Source organism: Penicillium riverlandense (assembly GCF_028828495.1).
Source record: "Penicillium riverlandense strain IBT 135883 chromosome Unknown utg000002l_segment0_segment0, whole genome shotgun sequence".
Classification (NCBI taxonomy): Eukaryota; Fungi; Ascomycota; class Eurotiomycetes; order Eurotiales; family Aspergillaceae; genus Penicillium; species Penicillium riverlandense.
The window spans coordinates 853546-871406 of NW_026643195.1; the positions used below are offsets into that span (position 1 = coordinate 853546).

Genomic DNA, 17861 nt, shown 5'->3' on the forward strand with positions numbered 1-17861 from the left:
CCCAGTAACGTAGGTATCCGTAGGGTGCAGCACGAAGTATTCGACTTGGTCGGACCGGAATAACCCAGCCTCCGAGCGACCATTGAGTTTCCCAAACCCCGAAGCTCTCTCTCAAGCTTGTCTTTCGCATTCCTGACTGCTTCCTCCCCGTGGGACACTCGGCCTTGGGAACATCTGGATCTCCCTTCAATTTGTCCCACACAATGGCTGATTACGACCGTCGACCCTATGACCGCCCAAGAGGTGGTGGCCGCAAAAGGCGCTACAGAGGTGCGTATTGGGATGACCTCAGAAGGGGATTGCGCGACCTGGATGAGCATACCCCCTGTGCTGACAATTCAACTGCTCGACAGATGACGATGACGATGATCACCGTCCGCAGCGACGCAGATATGAGGAACCGCTCGTGGTTCAGGTCCGGCGACAACTGCTCACCCTCGCCGAATCGGTACGATCCCTTTTCTGCCCGCGCGCAATCCTGCTTGCCGGTGTTTTTATCTTTCAAACTACTGACCTTGGGTCTTGCTATTAGGCTGCGCGACGAGTGGAGGACGATGTGCAGGGGATTGCGAAGACGGTAGTGGACAACTATGACGACGAGGAGCTGCGCGAAACTTTTACCAACATCTCCATTGACCTGTATGTGTTGCGTTGGAACATCTGGGTTGTAAATCTACTGACATTGTGGCAGTGTCCTTGAGCAACCGATGAAGATTCCTTTCGTCGCCACAACGGTCTTGTGTGCACACGGCCTGAAACCTGAGCTTGGAACGGAGGTTATCAACAAGGCCGGTGATGCCCTTCAGAAGTACGTTGGAATGGGAGCGTGGCGTGAGGTCAAGCTCCTCCTTCGATTCCTGGGTGTCCTGCAGCCGGCATTTGAGGGAGAGGGTATCTTCCCGCTACTGGAGGAGCTGTTCTCTCGTGCCGTGGATCTCCAGACAGCGTCTTCGGAAGATGTAAGTGTTTCTGTCTGTGTTTAGCTGTTCGCAATAGTCTGACTCGAACGGGTACAGCTTCTTGGTTTGGAGCTTGTGAAGGTCATCCTCTTCACGATTCCTTTCGTGATGTTGTCCCCCGCTTCAGGCTTCGACTCCCAGGCTTCTGCGCTTCTGGAGAAGACGGATGTCATTGCTTCCACTCCGCACCCGCTCGTGGACCTGGTGAATACCTTCAGCCCGGAAGAGAACAAGCCAGCCGCTGGTCAAAGTGTCATCAGTCTGCTTCAGACTCAGCTTCAAGGTGAGGCCAGTCGGGGATGGGAGCTCACCTGTCTTCCCCGGCCATGGAAGCATCTGCGTGATGACGAGACTGGTGAACCCAGGTTGCTTGAGAATGTATCCAAGATTGCCTTTCCCCAGATTACGATTCCTAACCCGGTGAAGAACGGCACGCGGGCTCTATTCCCAGAGGTCTATCTCTCCGTCTATGCGGACCAAGAGGTGGACACTGTCCCTTCTCCCTCGGACATCGCTTCGTCACTCTTGAGAGACGCGTTGGTCGATACGATCAATCTCCTCGACTTCAGTCGGGTTGCTACGGCCAAGTTCCTTATCGATGTGGATTGCTACTTTCCGCCCCATATCTTTGTGAAACGTGCGACGCCTTTCGATCGGATGCGTGAACTGGCGCCGGAAGACAGGGCATGGAAACCCGAGGATGTGGCTGTGGATGCGGTCTTCTCTCAGTTGTTCCAGCTGCCTACTCCGGAGCACAAGCTCGTCTACTATCACTCCTTGCTCACCGAATGTTGCAAAATTGCTCCGGCGGCAATTGCGCCCAGCTTGGGCCGTGCAATCCGGTTTCTGTATAACAGCGTGGAGACGATGGACTTGGACCTCACCTATCGTTTCTTGGATTGGTTCGCCCATCATCTCAGCAACTTCGGCTTCACATGGAAATGGAGCGAATGGTAAGGAGCTTTTGCGGGTTTTTCTTTAACATTCGAGACGCTAACTTGTTTTTTCAAGGGTCGACGATCTTGATCTGCCAATTGTTCACCCGAAGATGGCTTTCATCCACGGTGCTCTGGACAAAGAAATTCGGCTTAGCTTCGCGCAACGAATCAAGGGTACTCTTCCGGAGGCGTATCAGTCCTTCATTTCAGAGGGCAAGGAGAAAGATACTCCTGAATTCAAGTACCTGGCTGAGAGTAAGTAACAGGGTTCTTTCTAGAAATGGCTTCGACGGCTGCTAACTTGAATGGCAGTGACGCCCTATTCCAAGGAAGGGCAAGATATTATGCAGCTCATCCGCAAGAAAGCCGGTGACGAGGAAATCCAGCCTATCATTGCATCCATCGAAGAGCAGGCCAAGAACTTGGGGGTAGAAGACCCCAAAGTTCCGTCAACGGATGCTTTGGTGACATCGATCTGCTTCGTAGGGTCTAAGTCGCTGTCGCACGTCCTGTCGTGCATTGAACGAAACAAGGAACGCCTCTTAGCCATCGGCCAGGAGTCGCCGCGTGCACGCTGCCAGATCATCACCTCTGTCATGGAGTACTGGACAGACCAGCCTGGCATTGCCATCAATATCATCGACAAGCTGCTCAACTACACCATCCTCAGCCCTCTCTCTGTCTTGCAATGGGCTCTCTCCGAGTCCATGGAAGCCGGCACTATCCTGGCAAAGACTCACATCTTTGAAATAATTACCGCCACCGTCGGCAAGGTCACCAATCGCATGCGCCAGATTGTTGCTGCCCGTACCCAGCCTACCCTGTACGAGCCCCAGCTGAGTGTTTTGGACGAGACCCTCTCCCGCGAGCGTTCCGAAATGCACGCTCTCTTTAAATTCATTGAGGACTCTATTGTCTCTGTTGCGGCCGGCAGTAACGACGAGCAAATGGAGCGCGGCGACGGCAGCGGGGATCTGCCTGAGGACGCCATAATCCGCCAATGGGGCCGTCGCTGGCTTCGTGTCTTCCGTCGCAAGGCCGCTGTCGAGGACTCGTTCATTACCGATGCCCTGGCTAACGCTACCCCCGTCGGCACTCTCCCCCCGCCTTCTGCTGAGTCTGACATGCCTGATGCCCCGGCTGATGCAGGTGCCGATGGCGATCTCGACGTTGCTGATGTTTAATTGTTTCGCGGGAGGGAGATGAGACCAATCGTCTCCTTCGTTTTTCCATTGGATCAACCCGTTTTTGGCTTCTGTGTTTTGTCATTTCAATGGATTCATGTCGTGGATGGTGAGAGGGCTTTTTTTTTCTTTTTGTTTTGTTCTTGGCCCTCGGCCTTGTACACTATGTAGGTACCGGATATGTGCGCGTCAGGCAAGAAAATAACATACTAAAGACAAAAAAAATAAATGAAACTGGCAACATATTTCTACTTATCGGATAGTATATGTAGTAGCTTTACTTGAACTCGAGTATAGTATTCAAAACCTACGAGTGCGTTTGGTCTCCTAAAGGGACCTGAGATATATATTTCCCGCCCAGCGCACCGACCCGAAACAAGGACGACTTTTTCTCATATTCCCGCTCCCTCATGATTGAAATTGAATAACCGGCCCAAAAAATCCAAATCATTATCCATCATAAACTCCCCCAGATCCATATTGTTTGACCACATCGTGGGCTGGTGCCCTGTGCCATGCTGCTGCAAGACCATGTCGGGAGCATACATGGGTGCCTGCAGCGGCACGCCGGTGTTGTAGATGCTAGACTCGCTGATACCCGTCCCAGCACCGGTACCAGTACCATCTGGAAAATATTAATATCGAGAACAAAAGGCAAGAGCCAAATGCACAACTTGTATTCCAGGAGAAAGACACTTACTTGTGGCTTTGAGGATCATGGATAGTTGGGCCAGATACTCAACACAGCGCTCGATGACCCGATTCCCCGAGTCCAAACGCCGGAGCGCTTCCGCGGCCATGTCGACATATGGGCGAGACTGCTCGACCGCACACCACTGCGAGGGATCATGGCGGCTTTCCTTAGATGAGACGAGCAGGGCACCGAAGATGGTCAGGCCGGCGTTGAATGCTAAGCCATGGTCAGTGGGCGTCTGAACTAAATCTGTCAAAATTGCTTACTGTAGTAGAGAGAAAAGTTCCAAGCACCGAGCAGTCCACGGCGCCAGCCTTTCGATGCGGTGATTGTATGCACGGTTTGGATGATAGACGTGGCGGATTCAATGCAGTTTTGCACGCCAGTAAGACTCATCTGCTGGACGAGCTTATTATCTGGAGCAAGAGGTTTGTTTAGGCTGTACGCGTCTAGGAACCCCTCCAGGAAATTGCGGTACAGGAGGATGCGCAGGTTGTGGTAGCGTACTGAAAGCACGATGCCGAACCGATGGCGGATGGTAGACTCCTGATCCATCTGTGCTAGGTCATCCGCAAAAATGGGTTGGTGCCATAGTCGAAGACCGAGCGCAGGCACCGTTTGGAAGCGCCATTCTTCTAGCTGCCTTTCGCCTTCTAGGATCTGGGGTATGGCATCTGCCGTCGTGAGGGGATGCTCGAATCCGAGGTTTTGGCAGTAACATGTGTCGAGGACGTTGAACATGACTACATATAGCTTACTATGACTGGGTCAGCTTTTGAGAGAAGTGAGTAAGAGAGGACCTCTGTGGCTCACATTGCTGCGGTAAAAAACCAGCCGTCAAGCTGCTGGTACGTCTCGGACTTGAGGGTAGGGCTGAGCACCTGCATGTCTTTCAAAGGCATATCAAGCTTCACATAGCTCTCGGGGATGGTGCAAGGCCGGCCAAATGTCATGCTCAGCGTTCTAGGGGTGTTAGCAGGCGGTCGACGTGAAAGCATTGAAAATTTCTCCTTACCTGTCCAGAAGAATACATCCATACCAAGTCCGCTTGCGGATTTCGCTTTCCAACGGCGAGAAGCGCCGGTTGGCTTCTGGGGAGTGTAGACCAAGCTGGAAAGCAGCCGAGATAGCAAGTCCATGGGTTGTCCATGCCTGGACTGATTTCTGAGTTCCTTGAAGATATTGGCCGAGAATCAACAGATATTGAACTAGAACCGAGTCAGCTGCGCAGCCTGCAATCTTGAATGTTGCTTACCCATCTCCAAACTTGCATTCCGTTTAGAGTCGCGGTCACATAGACCGTTGGCTCTTTGGAAATAAATGTCAGATTCCTGGATGCGTTTCTCGGCGGGCATGTCACCCTCAGTGTAAAGACTCGTTGCGATCGCCAGCACAATATTGAGAAGACCCAGCCATGTCCGGCGGACTCTTTTGAAATTATCCTGTCTCATCTGGAAGTAGGTCTCACAAAACGACGCTTCGTGAATGAACGGGAGCAGCTGGCCCGTCTTCTCGAAATACTTTTGGATCAGGCTCCAAGTGCGCTCCTCTGGTGGCAACGCAAAAATGTTGACTTCGTTCTTCGGCGTCTGCATTTGACCTTTAGCGTCGTTGTCGGGCCGAGACCAGGAGATGTTGATCATCCCTCCCCCGGTCTGGATGGGGGGCGAATTGGACAATAAAGGTGAGCCGTGTACGTTTACTCGAGCAATAGCACGAGAGATGTGACGCATAAAGGCAATGTTTGAAGACGGGCCTAGGAATAACCAGTCAGTGGCGGTCACTTCTGCATACTCGCATCACGAGAGATACCAAAGAACCCGCAATCCTCCTCGTCAGTGAAGTTTATAGCACCCATTCCATCAATAGGGTTCTCCGACATGTCGACCTCCCCAAACTCGGTTCGATCTTGGGTGTTGGAAGGAAGATTAGGCTTGACGGCGGGCGGCTCTATATTCTGGTCTAGAGTGCTGGCTCCGGGCCGCAACGATTCGGCGCGGCCCTCCGATCCATTAACATTGGCAGAGGTTTGATTTTTCTCCAGCCTTCGGATAGAGGCTTCGATCTCCTGAATGCGGTTCTCCAAGCGAGCAAAGTAACTATAGCGCCGAATGAGAATCACCGACACCGGATCCAGATACATCGGACAGGGGAGAGATACCTTTTCTCAACAGTCAGATTAGACGAGACTCCCACATCTTGGTATTTGCACTCGCAGCCCAGTTCCTTGCACTGGGCGCAGGGGCGGCCTCCATTACACTGCACGCGGTCAGCCCGAGCCCTGTCTCCTGCCGGGATTCGAGGACACCCACTCGTGATTTCCGATGGCGACACGAATTACAGGCTAACGCCGAGCGCCGACGCTTTTGCGGTGGCTCAGAAGACCCAGTCATGGCGAACAGGGTGACGGGGAGATACAGGAGCTGCGCAGACCCGGGGACGTCGGGGGTTTGGGGCTTTCGACGTTGTGGAGATCGTCAATCCCCCGCTAGTACCCACGCTATTCCGCCGGGCGCCCTATGAGAGAAGCGAGCCTGCCGTCACCCCGGCGGGGATCGCTTGCCGGGTGCGATTCTAGTCAATTCAGGAGCACGATGGGATAGGAAAACAATATCATGGAAGGGCAGGGGGACACGTGGTTGTCAATTAGGGTTTCTCTTGCGACCCATGCCGCCTAGGTCCGTTATTGCACCACGGTACATATTTGCAATGGCATCTTTGGACTCGTGTTTACTAAGGTTCTCAACCCAAGAGCAAGCCATTCTTTTAAAATCCGCAGAGAACGCGCCCCACTCCCAGTAGTAATGATCATCTTCTTCAAGCCTCAGACCCATACTTTGTCAACCCCAGAGTAGTGTGGTTAAGCTTTTTCCACCCCACAATTCTTTCCTCTGTGGCCCGATTTCCCCGGTCCAAGTATGGCAGTTCCCGAAGTCCCCGGTCATCTCCTTTGAATACAGGACATGAGTAAGTGTGGCAATTTTATAAGTAACCTACAATGCACACTCGTCGTCTGCATTATACTACTAAATCATCGAGTTGAACTGACGAGTCATGGTAAGCACCACCGAGCGCATACCGGCACCCGACGCTGACCTGTCGGACATAGACTTCCCGCCGAGTGCATGTGTGTATCGTCGGTGCTGGCATTGGTGGCCTAGCAGCAGCCATTGCCATACGTCGCGCCGGGGCAGAGGTAACGGTATTGGAGGCAGCCGAACAACTAGGCGAGGTATGTACGGCCTGCCCTTCGAAACGGACAGTCTGCTGAGTCGAATACCTAGATTGGAGCCGGGATCCAGATGACACCCAATGTCTCGGTGCTGCTGCAACGATGGGGTGTCGACAAGGTGATCGGGGAGGACCTCGTGCAGTTCGAGGAGCTGAATATGCGACGCAGAGACGGAACCCCCGTCGGATACACCAAGATTGCCACGGTGGAGAGGGACCTGGGACGACCGTGGTGGGTGGTCCATCGTGCACATCTCCATGCAGGCCTGGCGACGGTGGCCAAGCAGCTGGGGGCTATTATCCAAATCAACTCGCGCGTCGAGCAGATTAACCATCAAGCGAATCAGGTGGTGGTAACGACGCATCAGGGGACCAAGTACACGGTCGACCTCTGTATCGGCGCCGACGGCATCAACAGTATCGTGCGCAAAGTTCTCTTCCCCGATGTGAGCCCAGAGCCACCAACGACCAACTGCGCCTACCGCGCAGTGGTCCCATATGAGCGCATTCGCCAGGATCCCGTTGCCAGCGAGCTCATCCAGAAGCTGACCATGGAGGTCTGGATGGCGGAAAACTCATACATCATCACCTATCCGATCTCTGCGGGCAACGTGTTCAATTTGGTGCTTTCTCATCATCGCCCTGAGAAACTGCGCGCGACAGAACCAGACGTGCCCATTGAGGAAATGCGAGCGGCGTATGCGGACTACGATCCGCGGATCAAGCGTATCGTCGATATGATTCCCGAGACGGTAAGCGCCCTTCCTTCGGAATAGAACACTCGCTGATGGAGCTGGTTTAGAGCCGCTGGCCGTTGATGGTCACCGGGCCGTTGGACTCGTGGTCCTCGCCCCAGAAGAACGTCGTGCTGATGGGCGACGCGGCACATTCCATGGTCAACCATATGGCACAGGGAGCAGCCACCTCGATGGAAGACGGGGCGTTCCTGGCCAAGTGCATCGAGGGAGTTGTGCAGGGTAAGCTTAGCCTGCGCGAAGCCGTCCACATCTATGAAACGGAGCGCATGCCCAAAGCATATGCCAAACAGCAGGTGTCTTTCCTCAATGGAGCCATCTGGATGTTGCCAGACGGTCCGCTGCAAGAGGCGCGCGATAAGGCGATGGAGCCGGAAATCAAAGGGAAACAATTCATACGCAGCAGTAACCTCTATGTAGATCCCCAGACGGTGCTGGACGTCTATGGATACGACGTCGAAGCGCATGCAAAGGACGCAGTGGCGCAATTCCTCCAGGGCGGCAAAGAACCGGCCAATCCTGTCACCGGCGTCACACCTGGAATGCAGCGCAAGTACATGGACTGGTTTCTGCCGCAACAGGGCCGGAAGACCGATGAGAAGTTGTGAAATGCCCGCTAGAGATTGCAGGTCGTACACGAATATATTTAGATCAATTCCACTTTATTCTGGTCAACACCAACGTTATGTACAAAGACAGGTAGACCGCCGGCGGGCCACACCGTGCTCGGGGTCCGTTTTGGGGGAATATTACAATATAATATATGCACGGGGCGAATTAATGTACTCGAATCGGGACAAAGTGCCCGGGGCCAGGGGGGAGGAAAAAGAAAAACAAGGGAGCGGGAACGTAGAACTCATAAACAACTCATTCCGGGTGTACATTCATCCTGTCCAGAAAAGGCGAAAGTGTCGTCAACGTTCCCAAAGAGATAGAGAACATCACATCGTTTTCTTCGCCGCGGCCGAAGTCAGGTAACTGCGGTCATCATCGCCCTCGACTTCCTTGAGGATGGATTCCATCTCCTTGGACTGCCGCTGCCATTCCTGCTGGCCCATCTTGGTCTCACGTCGGAAGAGCTCTTCATTGGGCTTGCGGTAGCTGCCACCCATGCGATCCCACAGCGTGGTGAACTGGCCGTAGTTGTAGTTGAAGTACAGGTGGTGCATCGTGTGGCAGGCGGCGCCGTTCACGACCGGACTGTTGGACACATACTCTCCGTCATGAATGAAGACGGTCCAGAGGTTGATAAAGCCGAACAGGAAGACGTAGGCCAGCTTCTGCAGCGGGAAGAGAAACGGGAAAACGTGGTAAGGGATGCTCTGGGACCAACCGTCCAAGGGGTGGAACGCATGAGACGCAAATGGGCTGGGCATTATCCACTTGTGGTGAGGCTTGTGCAGGGTCTTGTAGACGGCGGGGTGGTGCAGACCCCGGTGAATCCAGTAGATGAAGAAATCGGTGAAGCAGATGAAGAATGGAAATTGCAGGATGCTGTAGAAAGGGAACGGCTCATCTGCGACGGTGTCATAGAGCTTGGCGTACCCGCGGACTTCCAGGAGAAAGAAGGGCGCGGTCAGCAGCGCCATCGGGGGCATGGCGGACATGGCCTGCTTGATCTCCATGGAAATCTGGTTCTTGAGGAACTTGGGATGTTTGGGGGTCTCCTTGTCCCATACGAAGAGGTACGACAGCGACGCAACCCCGAAGTATACCAGCAATCCAAATATCCTAGGATCACAAACCGGTCAGTACCCAGAAAACAAAATAGTTGAGACGCGCGCCACTGCATACCAAGTGATTAGGAAGAAGCTGGTGAACTGGCGGTAGGCATTATTCCGCGGCCATGCGCTGAGATAGGCATATTTCGACGGCTCGAGGTGAATGAGTTGTGTGGCCGGTTCATAGACAAAGGGCTCGGAGGCGCCAAACAGGGCGAGCGAGCTGTTGGCGGCATTGGCAAAGGCAGGAAGCGAGATGGACGAGGAGAGCGAGGCCGGCAACAGAGTCGAATAGAGGCGATCACCAATGAAGGTGTCCCAGATTTCGAGGACAATATCCATGTTGGCTGGGCTGGGGGGAGGGTGGAAGAAAAAGTTGTAGGTGGGAGGGAGAAGAAAGGAGACCCGGCGGCGAATAATAAATTGATCCCGCAGTCACACCAGCGCGGAACGAGCCATGCCGGGGGGAGGGGATGAGGTAAGCAACCATGCACCGTCTGAAGGATCCTATTGGAGATCCTAGGGAATGGAAATTGCCAGTGGTGGAATAACTAATAGATTGTGATTAGTGAGCATCTATTTGAAGATGAAGGAGATCTAAATGCCTATCCGTCCATCTGTGTTGGGTTGGATGCTTTTGGGTCGGTAGGGATGCCTTGTTGCCTGAATACCATAATCCCCAGGCAGGATGCCTTGTTGCCTGAATACCATAATCCCCAGGCAGCCAATGTGGCTGGCCGGTCCACGGGATGGGCCGGCATTACTGTAGTAACGGTTCGAGACTTGCATGGTACCTGCCCGCCTGCCCATGCTGCGTGCAGCTACAAGTACTTCCCGGGTACCCTTCAGCCTTCCCGGATGTGTAATACCGTACGGTCATCGAATTTCTCTGCTCTTTCCCTCCCTCTCTCTCTCTTCTAACTACTACATACCGTATACGACCTGATCCTCCCATCCTTTCTTTCTCTCCTCTCTCTCTCTCTCTCCACACTCCTCCTCCCTTATCAATTCAGCATTGGGGTCTCTGGTCTCCGCTGCAAACGGTGATACAGGCCCCCATCTCGCTCGGCCGGCTCTTCACTTCGCCCCCCTTTATCAGTGTCCATTCCGGTTCGGTAAGTTAAGGATTCCCCCCATGCGCCTGCTCGCCTAGGCTCGCTAGTCGCGCCAACTCAGCCGCCAATTCTGCCCCCAACGACCCAAACTTCCCAGAGTACTTGTCACTGTCACTGTCACTTCCAGCCTCTCTTCCGCCCCCCCCCTCTCCTCTTCCCTCCCACCACACCCATCCCCATTTCCATCCTCTCCCATCGCGCTCCATCTCTTCCTATTGTCGCTGTCGCTGGTTGCGTGGTGCAATCCACCAGGCAAAATTGGCGTCTGAGTGATCGCGGGTCTTCCTCCTTTGACCCTCAGCCCTTTTCTTCGCGACCCACGTCGGTGGTGAGCTGTCGCTGATCCGGACCGCACTTCAGATCTTTATTTCACTCCCTTCTCTACTAACAGGCGACTATCGCCCCTCCATTGCACCATGTACAACACTCATCGCGGGATGGTGCCCGCCCCCAACTCCCGCCTGACGGAGTTGCTGGACCAGCTGCGCCAGGAGTTTGAGAGCCAGTCGCGGAACACTGGTGAGTTTGAGCATCAGTGTGAGTGTCCTTCTTTCATTCATACACCTTCTCTTCCACTCTGCACAGTCGCCTTGTGGAGCTTCCATACCATTTTCAAATCGAGCGCCAGTCTTTTTGTTGATGGATACCGCTCATGGGTCACGACCTTCGCTGAATTGTTTATCTAACTGACAGATCACGCAGTGACGGGACAGCTCCAGGAAATGGAGATGATCCGTCAGAAGGTCTACCAGCTGGAGCAGGCGCAGATTAAGATGAAACAGGAGTGAGTGTCCCCTTTCCTTCCCTTTCTTCATCGCTAACGAGTGTCCCTCTCCTGCCACTAGCTACGAGAGTGAAATCCGACTGTTGCGACATGAACTCGAGTCGCGCGGTGTCCAACCCATCCCTTCGCACATGGGCGCTTCGGCGCAGCACACGGGTCCTGCTCAGGCTCCCCCACCTGCTCTGGGCCATGGTCCCAGCAACTTGTTCGGTGGCATCATGGCCAACCAAGGAGGTAGTGGTCCCGGTCTTGCCCCTCCCCACTCCCAGGATCAGCAGCGGCCTCCCCAGCATACCCTTCAACAGCCTGCCCCAGCTGCCCAGCCTGGTGCGCCGCAGCATTCGCAGAGCTCTTTTGGGGGTTATCAACCTGGCCCTGCTGTGAATGGTATGTTGTGGTTATTTTAGGTTCATCTTCGAGTTGCTAACATGTGCGGTGAATTTTCTGTAGGCTATGGACCTCCACCTCCGCCCACTGCATCCCCCGGCCCGGGTAAGGGTCGCGGCCGCGCGCCCCCGGGCCCGGCAACCCCCCAGCAGACGCACCAACTTGCCTATCCCGACCCTCGTGCCTCGCCGCAGATTGCCCGCCCGACGCCTCCGGGTCAGTCTCTAGTGCGCGAGCGGCCCGGTAACATGCTGGCGAACTGGAACCTCGATGATCTGCCTCCGAATCAGAAGCGTGAGGGTGCCGATTGGTTTGCCGTGTTCAACCCCGAAGTGCCGCGCGTGCTCGACGTGGAGTTGGTGCATCACCTGGTTCACGATAGCGTCGTGTGCTGCGTTCGGTTCAGTCGCGATGGCAAGTATCTGGCGACGGGCTGCAATCGCTCGGCGCAGATCTTCGACGTGAGCACCGGCCAGAATGTGGCCACGCTCCAAGATGAGAACGTCGACAAGGATGGCGACCTTTACATTCGCAGCGTCTGCTTCAGTCCAGACGGGAAGTACCTCGCGACCGGCGCCGAGGACAAGCAGATCCGGGTAAGGCACCCGCAAAACAAGAAACCAAGTTGTATACAGATTGCTAATGACACATACAAATTTAGGTTTGGGATATCGCTGCACGCACCATCAAGCACATCTTCACTGGTCACGAGCAAGATATCTACTCTCTTGACTTCGCCGGCAACGGCCGCTACATCGCCTCTGGTAGTGGGGACAAAACGGTGCGCCTGTGGGACATTCTCGACGGCAAGCTCGTCTACACCCTCAGCATTGAGGATGGCGTCACCACGGTGGCGATGTCTCCCGACGGTCACTACGTGGCGGCCGGTTCGTTGGACAAGAGTGTGCGCGTGTGGGACACCACAACTGGCTACTTGGTGGAGCGTCTGGAGAACCCGGATGGCCACAAGGACAGCGTGTACTCGGTCGCGTTCGCCCCCAATGGCCGCGATCTGGTCAGTGGCAGCCTGGACAAGACAATCAAGCTCTGGGAGCTCAATGTCCCGCGCAACGTCCATCACGGCGGCTCCAAGGGCGGCAAGTGCCTGCGGACCTTCGAAGGCCACAAGGTTCGCTTTCTTTTCCGCCTCCCTTTCTTTCTCTAACTGCGCTGACGATACTGGACAGGACTTTGTGCTCAGTGTGTGTCTGACGCCGGACGGCCAGTGGGTCATGAGTGGCTCAAAGGACCGGGGGGTCCAGTTCTGGGATCCGATGACCGGGAACGCCCAGATGATGCTGCAGGGCCACAAGAACTCCGGTGAGTCTTTTCGCAGCCACTCCGACCCGGATTGGTGCTAACCTTGACAGTTATTTCGGTTGCGCCCAGCCCCACGAACAACCTGTTCGCAACTGGCAGCGGCGACATGCGCGCCCGGATCTGGAGGTGAGTTTTTATTTTTTTTTTCCCCTGTTGCAATTAGCCGCATTCTTGATGCAGTGGCTAACATGATCCTCCACCAGATATTCTTCCTACACTGGACGGTAAACGGGTTGATACTGGGATGCCTCGGCGCATGTGTGTGTTTCTTTTCTGTTTCCTGTGTCGCAGCCGGTTTTGGTTTGGCTTGGGGTTTCGAATTGTTTCTACTGTTGTTGTTGTTGTTGTTGTTCTTTGACCTTGACCAATGTTGATTGATGTCCATACCTACCCTTTCCGGCTTTCCCACTGTAGACTGACTGACCCCTAATGAGTTAGAGCTTACGTGCTTCACTAGAGCGAGTACAGCGGCTAACGAATTAATTATTGAATGGATAGATCGCCTGCAGGTCGATCCCTCCACTCGGTCCGCTTGGCAATCATGGCCCCTGGGCTGGACTGGACTGATCACAGAAGCCCCAAGGCCCGGCCCGTCTGCTTTTTCTTTTTTTGGGGTTTCTGGTCGGGCATGACAGATGTCAGGGTCAGTCTCCTGGGATGGCAAATCCGTATTATTTATGTTGTTGCTTGCTGAGGGAGGCAGACTGACTAACCAACTCTGGCACGAGTTACTGGCTTAGGGTTAGCACTGAAACATCAGAGCGGGTTCAGCTGGCTGTCGCCAGTCGCGGCTGTCAGGATTTATTATTGTTTGGTTCAACTGCGCTCGCCCCCCCTCTCGAAACCGAACAGGAATACCGCTAGTTCCCTGGAAGCAGAACACGATTGCACGCCTCTCGTGCAACAGAGAAATGTTGCACAGGACCAAGAAGTCGCGAGGAGTCGGTCTCGCTGCTCCACGGGGCAGCCAGCCACGATCTCAGATGCCTGCGGGCGATCTGTACGTTCCCTCACCTTGGGAGGAACTCCAGTTCGTGGAAAATCGGGTAGTGGAGCTCGTCACTCCCATGATCGATTCCTGATCCACTGTGATGGCTCTGGGGTCCCGGGCCAGGCGCCCGATTATTTACCAACCCACTCCCCCCAGTCCTCGGAACGCCATGGCCAAGGGACGCAGGCATGCTTTCTTTTTCTTTTCTTTTTTTTTCTGCTTCGACTCAGCTGCGCCAAAAACAAGCAGGCTGCATCCCTGCTGGCCCCGCTGCTTCCACGGCATCGGGCACTGAGGCAAATAATCGTATATCTCGAATTCAAAGATGCACTGCGGATGATCACCATTAGCCGTCAATCATCCTTCTTTGGCACCTCATTATTATTCTTGCGTGCATGCTCCTGTTTGATTTTTCCTTTTGGTGGATTGTGGTCCCGTTGTCGCGGCCCTCGTATATTTATATAGATCCCTCCACTTCGGAGGCCTACCCGAGCTGGATCGATTGTGCTCTGGCCGGCCAGGTTGTCTATTTCTTCTATATTCTTGCTTCTTCCTCCTGTTCAACCCGGAAAAGCAAGTGGTTCTTCACACCAGCCAGAACCCAAATCTCGAGGACATCAAGAGCAACGCCTAACAGAAGAAAAAAGTCCACCCATTCCATCGGGTACCCATTGGTACTGCGTACACAACGAGGCGTGAGCGTGGTGCTAGGTGTGTCTCAGCTAGTGGAGAGTTCCGCAGGGCTGTTGTTGTCAAGGCGATGGAGCCCTCCGAGCCTGTGTCTTTCGAGTATCCGGGCCATGTCGTGGGCGCCTTTGCCAACCGGCGTCCCATGGACTCGTCATTGGGCCACAACTTCCCCTTCTATTCGCACCCAACGGCGCCCTACTCGTTGCCATACCAGGCACCCAGCCATGCCGCCTACAGCTTCGGCCATTCCCTCGGCCATCACCAGCATTCTGACCCGTACCACACGTATTTTGTGCCGGGGCAGCAGCCGATAAACCCCCAACCGTTGCGTCTGTCTTCACAGTCGCAGGCGTTGCCATCTCTACCAGAGATTCGGCCGGCAAAGAATGCCATCAACCACATCGCGAAGACCAGCCCGGAGTCCCTCCCAGGACCACAGGCCTCCGGTCTATCCAGCCCTGGCCACCATGGCAAAGATGCATCTGCTGAAGGGGCAGCAGCACAGGACAATGGACGACCTGCCTCCCACGCCGGGTTCTCGACCGGGATTGACATCCTGATGAAGGCCATCCAGTGCCAAGGGCCACCAGCACCGTCACATCAGTCGCTGCCTCCTCTTCCGAACCTGCCCCCGCCGGTCATGCATGGATATGCGGCAGTATATCCAATGCCCTCCACAGCGCCACCCCGCTATTTGCCTTATGAAGGGTCAGGAAGCAAGAAGCGCAAGTATACCTGCACTCTCCCCAACTGCGGGAAGAGTTTTGCGCAGAAGACACATCTGGAGATCCACACGCGGGCTCACACGGGTGACAAGCCATTCGTGAGTTTTCTGGAGAGCACAACGTGGATCGGCGGACTGACAGTGGGACAGATCTGCAAGGAGCCCTCGTGCGGGCAGCGCTTCTCGCAACTCGGCAACCTCAAAGTAAGCCTTGCTGGAGGATTAGGGGGAAACAAGGCTGACATGTAACCGCGCTTTAGACGCATCAACGGCGACATACGGGCGAGAAACCCTACTTCTGTGAAATCTGTCACAAGAGATTTGCCCAACGAGGGAATGTCCGAGCCCACAAGGTCACTCACGAGCACGCCAAGCCCTTCACCTGCGTCTTGGATGACTGCGGCAAGCAATTTACTCAGCTAGGCAACCTGAAGGTCAGTTTCGTCCGAAAGACCGGGCGATGATGGTCGCTGACTATATTCTATTTCTGTTTCTAGTCCCATCAAAACAAATTCCATGCCACCACCCTCCGAAATTGGACCATGCGATTCTCACAAATGGGAGACAGCGGACCCACAAACCCTGAAGAGCAAAAGATGTGGGAATATTTCAACAGGTTGTACAAGAACAGCAACAAGGGCATCAAGGGCCGGGGCAAAGACCGAAGAATCTCGACCACCAAGAGATCCAACCAGTCTTCCGAATCGAGGGATCGAATGCCGTCCCTCGAGTCCGATGAGGATGCCAAAAGCCGCCGAGGCAGTTACGAGGACCAGTTGTCCATGTACACGGCGGGGTCTAGTAGCGATGGCGATGATCCTACGCCCTACTTTATGGATCGACAAGGTGCATGAACAGATTTACATGGGTCTGCGTCTCTCAGCCAGTCAGGCGAAAGGCCTCCAAGATGTATATGAGTCGATGAGGGTATGATGACTGTATTCTAGGTGGCGTGAGCCCTGCGCCAAAATTGTAACGGATAATGGAATGCGACATTGATTCTCGGGAAAGGTTCAGAGAGACACGCTCTATACTTTCGCCGCCAGCCGTGGCAAGTAGGCCTTGGTGTTCTCGTACACCAAGAACGTAACCCAGGTGCTGGGCAACACCCGGACTAGGTTGGGACCAAGCCCCTTGTAGAAACCCGCAATACCTTCCCGAGCCCAGATCTGCGCGATGGCATCGATCGCGCCCCGATAAACCAGATGGGCGTCATATGTCTGTAACCGCGACCTGATGACCTGGTACGGGTATGTCACACAGCCGGCGAACACTTTGGACAAACTGGAAATGACGAAGAAATCGACATTCCCGAGTTCCCGATTTGGTCCGGTCTCGCCATCTTTCACGGGGCTGTGAGGGTCCGCTAACCCGGCCCGATGGACCTTGAGTTGCTCGTATGCCATGAACTGGAGAGCACCATGGCTGACACCGAAGAGAGCTGGTAGGAGACCCCGGTAGAAACCCGACACACCCTCCGTATGATAGATTTGCTTGGCTCCCGACGAGAACGAGGAATAGGCACCGGGCACCTGTGAGCCAGTCGATAGCATGCGGGTCTTGATCACCCATATGGGATTTGTGAGGACCGCGGTGAAGACGCCTGGGTTGCACGGGTCGTTCGTTAGCTGGTTGGAGTCAGATTGCGCGGTAGCCATGCATACCTGCAGTCCCCGATGCAAGAAAATAGTCAGACGACGTCAGCATCTGCTCTCTCTGTCCACGACATGTTCGAAGTGCATCTTTCAGGCTGCTGTAACACAGGAAGTACAGGCCCCAACTCGTGGAGTTGCCAATGATGTTCGGGGCTAGGCCGCGGTAGAAGGCAGTGAGACCGCCCTCATGGCGGGAGATCTCGCGAATGATACGGAACGAGCTGCCCAGTCGAGAGGAGGAGGTGGTGCGATCGACTGTGTTTGAGTGGGAAAGGTGTCAGGTCGAGTGCTCAGACAGGAGGATGCGAGGGCACTTACCCTGGAGTCTGGTCTTGACCAGGTCGAGCGGATGCAAGCAGAGAGTCGAGACGATTCCCGCCGTGAATCCTGCTACGGTCTCCACAAAGGATGGCGACAGGCCATCCTGGCTAGGCATGAACTGCTCTGTTGGTTGGGGGATTTCCCAGGGAGGAGCTTGGGGGAGACGGGTGGAAGGAAGAGAAGTGGAAGAGGTGGAAATGCGGTCGCGGTTGGCGGCGAAGATCGGATGCGACGAAGGGCCAGGCACGAAATGGTGCCATAACTGACTGACTGCCATTGATCTTGGAAAACAAGCAATAGCTACAATTGATTGTCTACTGGACATTCTATCTACCGGTCTTTATTTGCCGGGGGTGGTTGCGCGCAGGTTGGAAAGGTCGTGCCAGTCCGAC

At 54.6% G+C, this 17861-nt stretch overlaps 7 protein-coding genes across 7 annotated transcripts; 4 read left to right on the top strand and 3 right to left on the bottom strand.

Moving 5' to 3' along the window:
• Positions 1–203: 203 nt before the first annotated feature.
• On the top strand, positions 204–3081 carry N7474_002635 (NCBP1 family protein; the record flags this gene model as incomplete). Its single annotated transcript, XM_057194050.1, has 7 exons — positions 204–270; positions 354–448; positions 533–639; positions 692–959; positions 1017–1912; positions 1971–2152; positions 2210–3081. The coding sequence occupies 7 exons, from the start codon at positions 204–206 to the stop codon at positions 3079–3081; spliced, it is 2487 nt and encodes an 828-aa protein (XP_057055405.1).
• A 392-nt stretch (positions 3082–3473) lies between these two features.
• N7474_002636 (fungal specific transcription factor domain-containing protein) lies at positions 3474–5918 on the bottom strand (the record flags this gene model as incomplete). The annotated part of the gene is made up of 7 exons (XM_057194051.1): positions 3474–3706; positions 3782–3991; positions 4042–4532; positions 4589–4738; positions 4791–4983; positions 5031–5531; positions 5570–5918. 7 exons carry the CDS (start codon positions 5916–5918, stop codon positions 3474–3476), a joined length of 2127 nt encoding a protein of 708 aa, XP_057055406.1.
• Positions 5919–6884: 966 nt separating this feature from the next.
• N7474_002637 (uncharacterized protein) lies at positions 6885–8369 on the top strand (the record flags this gene model as incomplete). Its single annotated transcript, XM_057194052.1, has 3 exons — positions 6885–7007; positions 7060–7758; positions 7809–8369. Coding segments are annotated over 3 exons (1383 nt in total), but the record flags the coding sequence as incomplete, so codon positions are not given.
• Positions 8370–8702: 333 nt separating this feature from the next.
• Positions 8703–9824, bottom strand: N7474_002638 (sterol desaturase family protein; the record flags this gene model as incomplete). The annotated part of the gene is made up of 2 exons (XM_057194053.1): positions 8703–9492; positions 9556–9824. 2 exons carry the CDS (start codon positions 9822–9824, stop codon positions 8703–8705), a joined length of 1059 nt encoding a protein of 352 aa, XP_057055408.1.
• Positions 9825–11013: 1189 nt separating this feature from the next.
• rcoA (uncharacterized protein) lies at positions 11014–13316 on the top strand (the record flags this gene model as incomplete). The annotated part of the gene is made up of 8 exons (XM_057194054.1): positions 11014–11134; positions 11300–11381; positions 11443–11768; positions 11832–12364; positions 12430–12897; positions 12956–13088; positions 13139–13214; positions 13292–13316. The coding sequence occupies 8 exons, from the start codon at positions 11014–11016 to the stop codon at positions 13314–13316; spliced, it is 1764 nt and encodes a 587-aa protein (XP_057055409.1).
• A 1523-nt stretch (positions 13317–14839) lies between these two features.
• Positions 14840–16347, top strand: N7474_002640 (C2H2-type zinc finger protein; the record flags this gene model as incomplete). The annotated part of the gene is made up of 4 exons (XM_057194055.1): positions 14840–15592; positions 15644–15697; positions 15754–15927; positions 15991–16347. The coding sequence occupies 4 exons, from the start codon at positions 14840–14842 to the stop codon at positions 16345–16347; spliced, it is 1338 nt and encodes a 445-aa protein (XP_057055410.1).
• Positions 16348–16521: 174 nt separating this feature from the next.
• Positions 16522–17746, bottom strand: N7474_002641 (putative mitochondrial folate carrier protein Flx1; the record flags this gene model as incomplete). Its single annotated transcript, XM_057194056.1, has 3 exons — positions 16522–17096; positions 17158–17403; positions 17467–17746. The coding sequence occupies 3 exons, from the start codon at positions 17744–17746 to the stop codon at positions 16522–16524; spliced, it is 1101 nt and encodes a 366-aa protein (XP_057055411.1).
• Between the last annotated feature and the right edge of the window lie 115 nt (positions 17747–17861).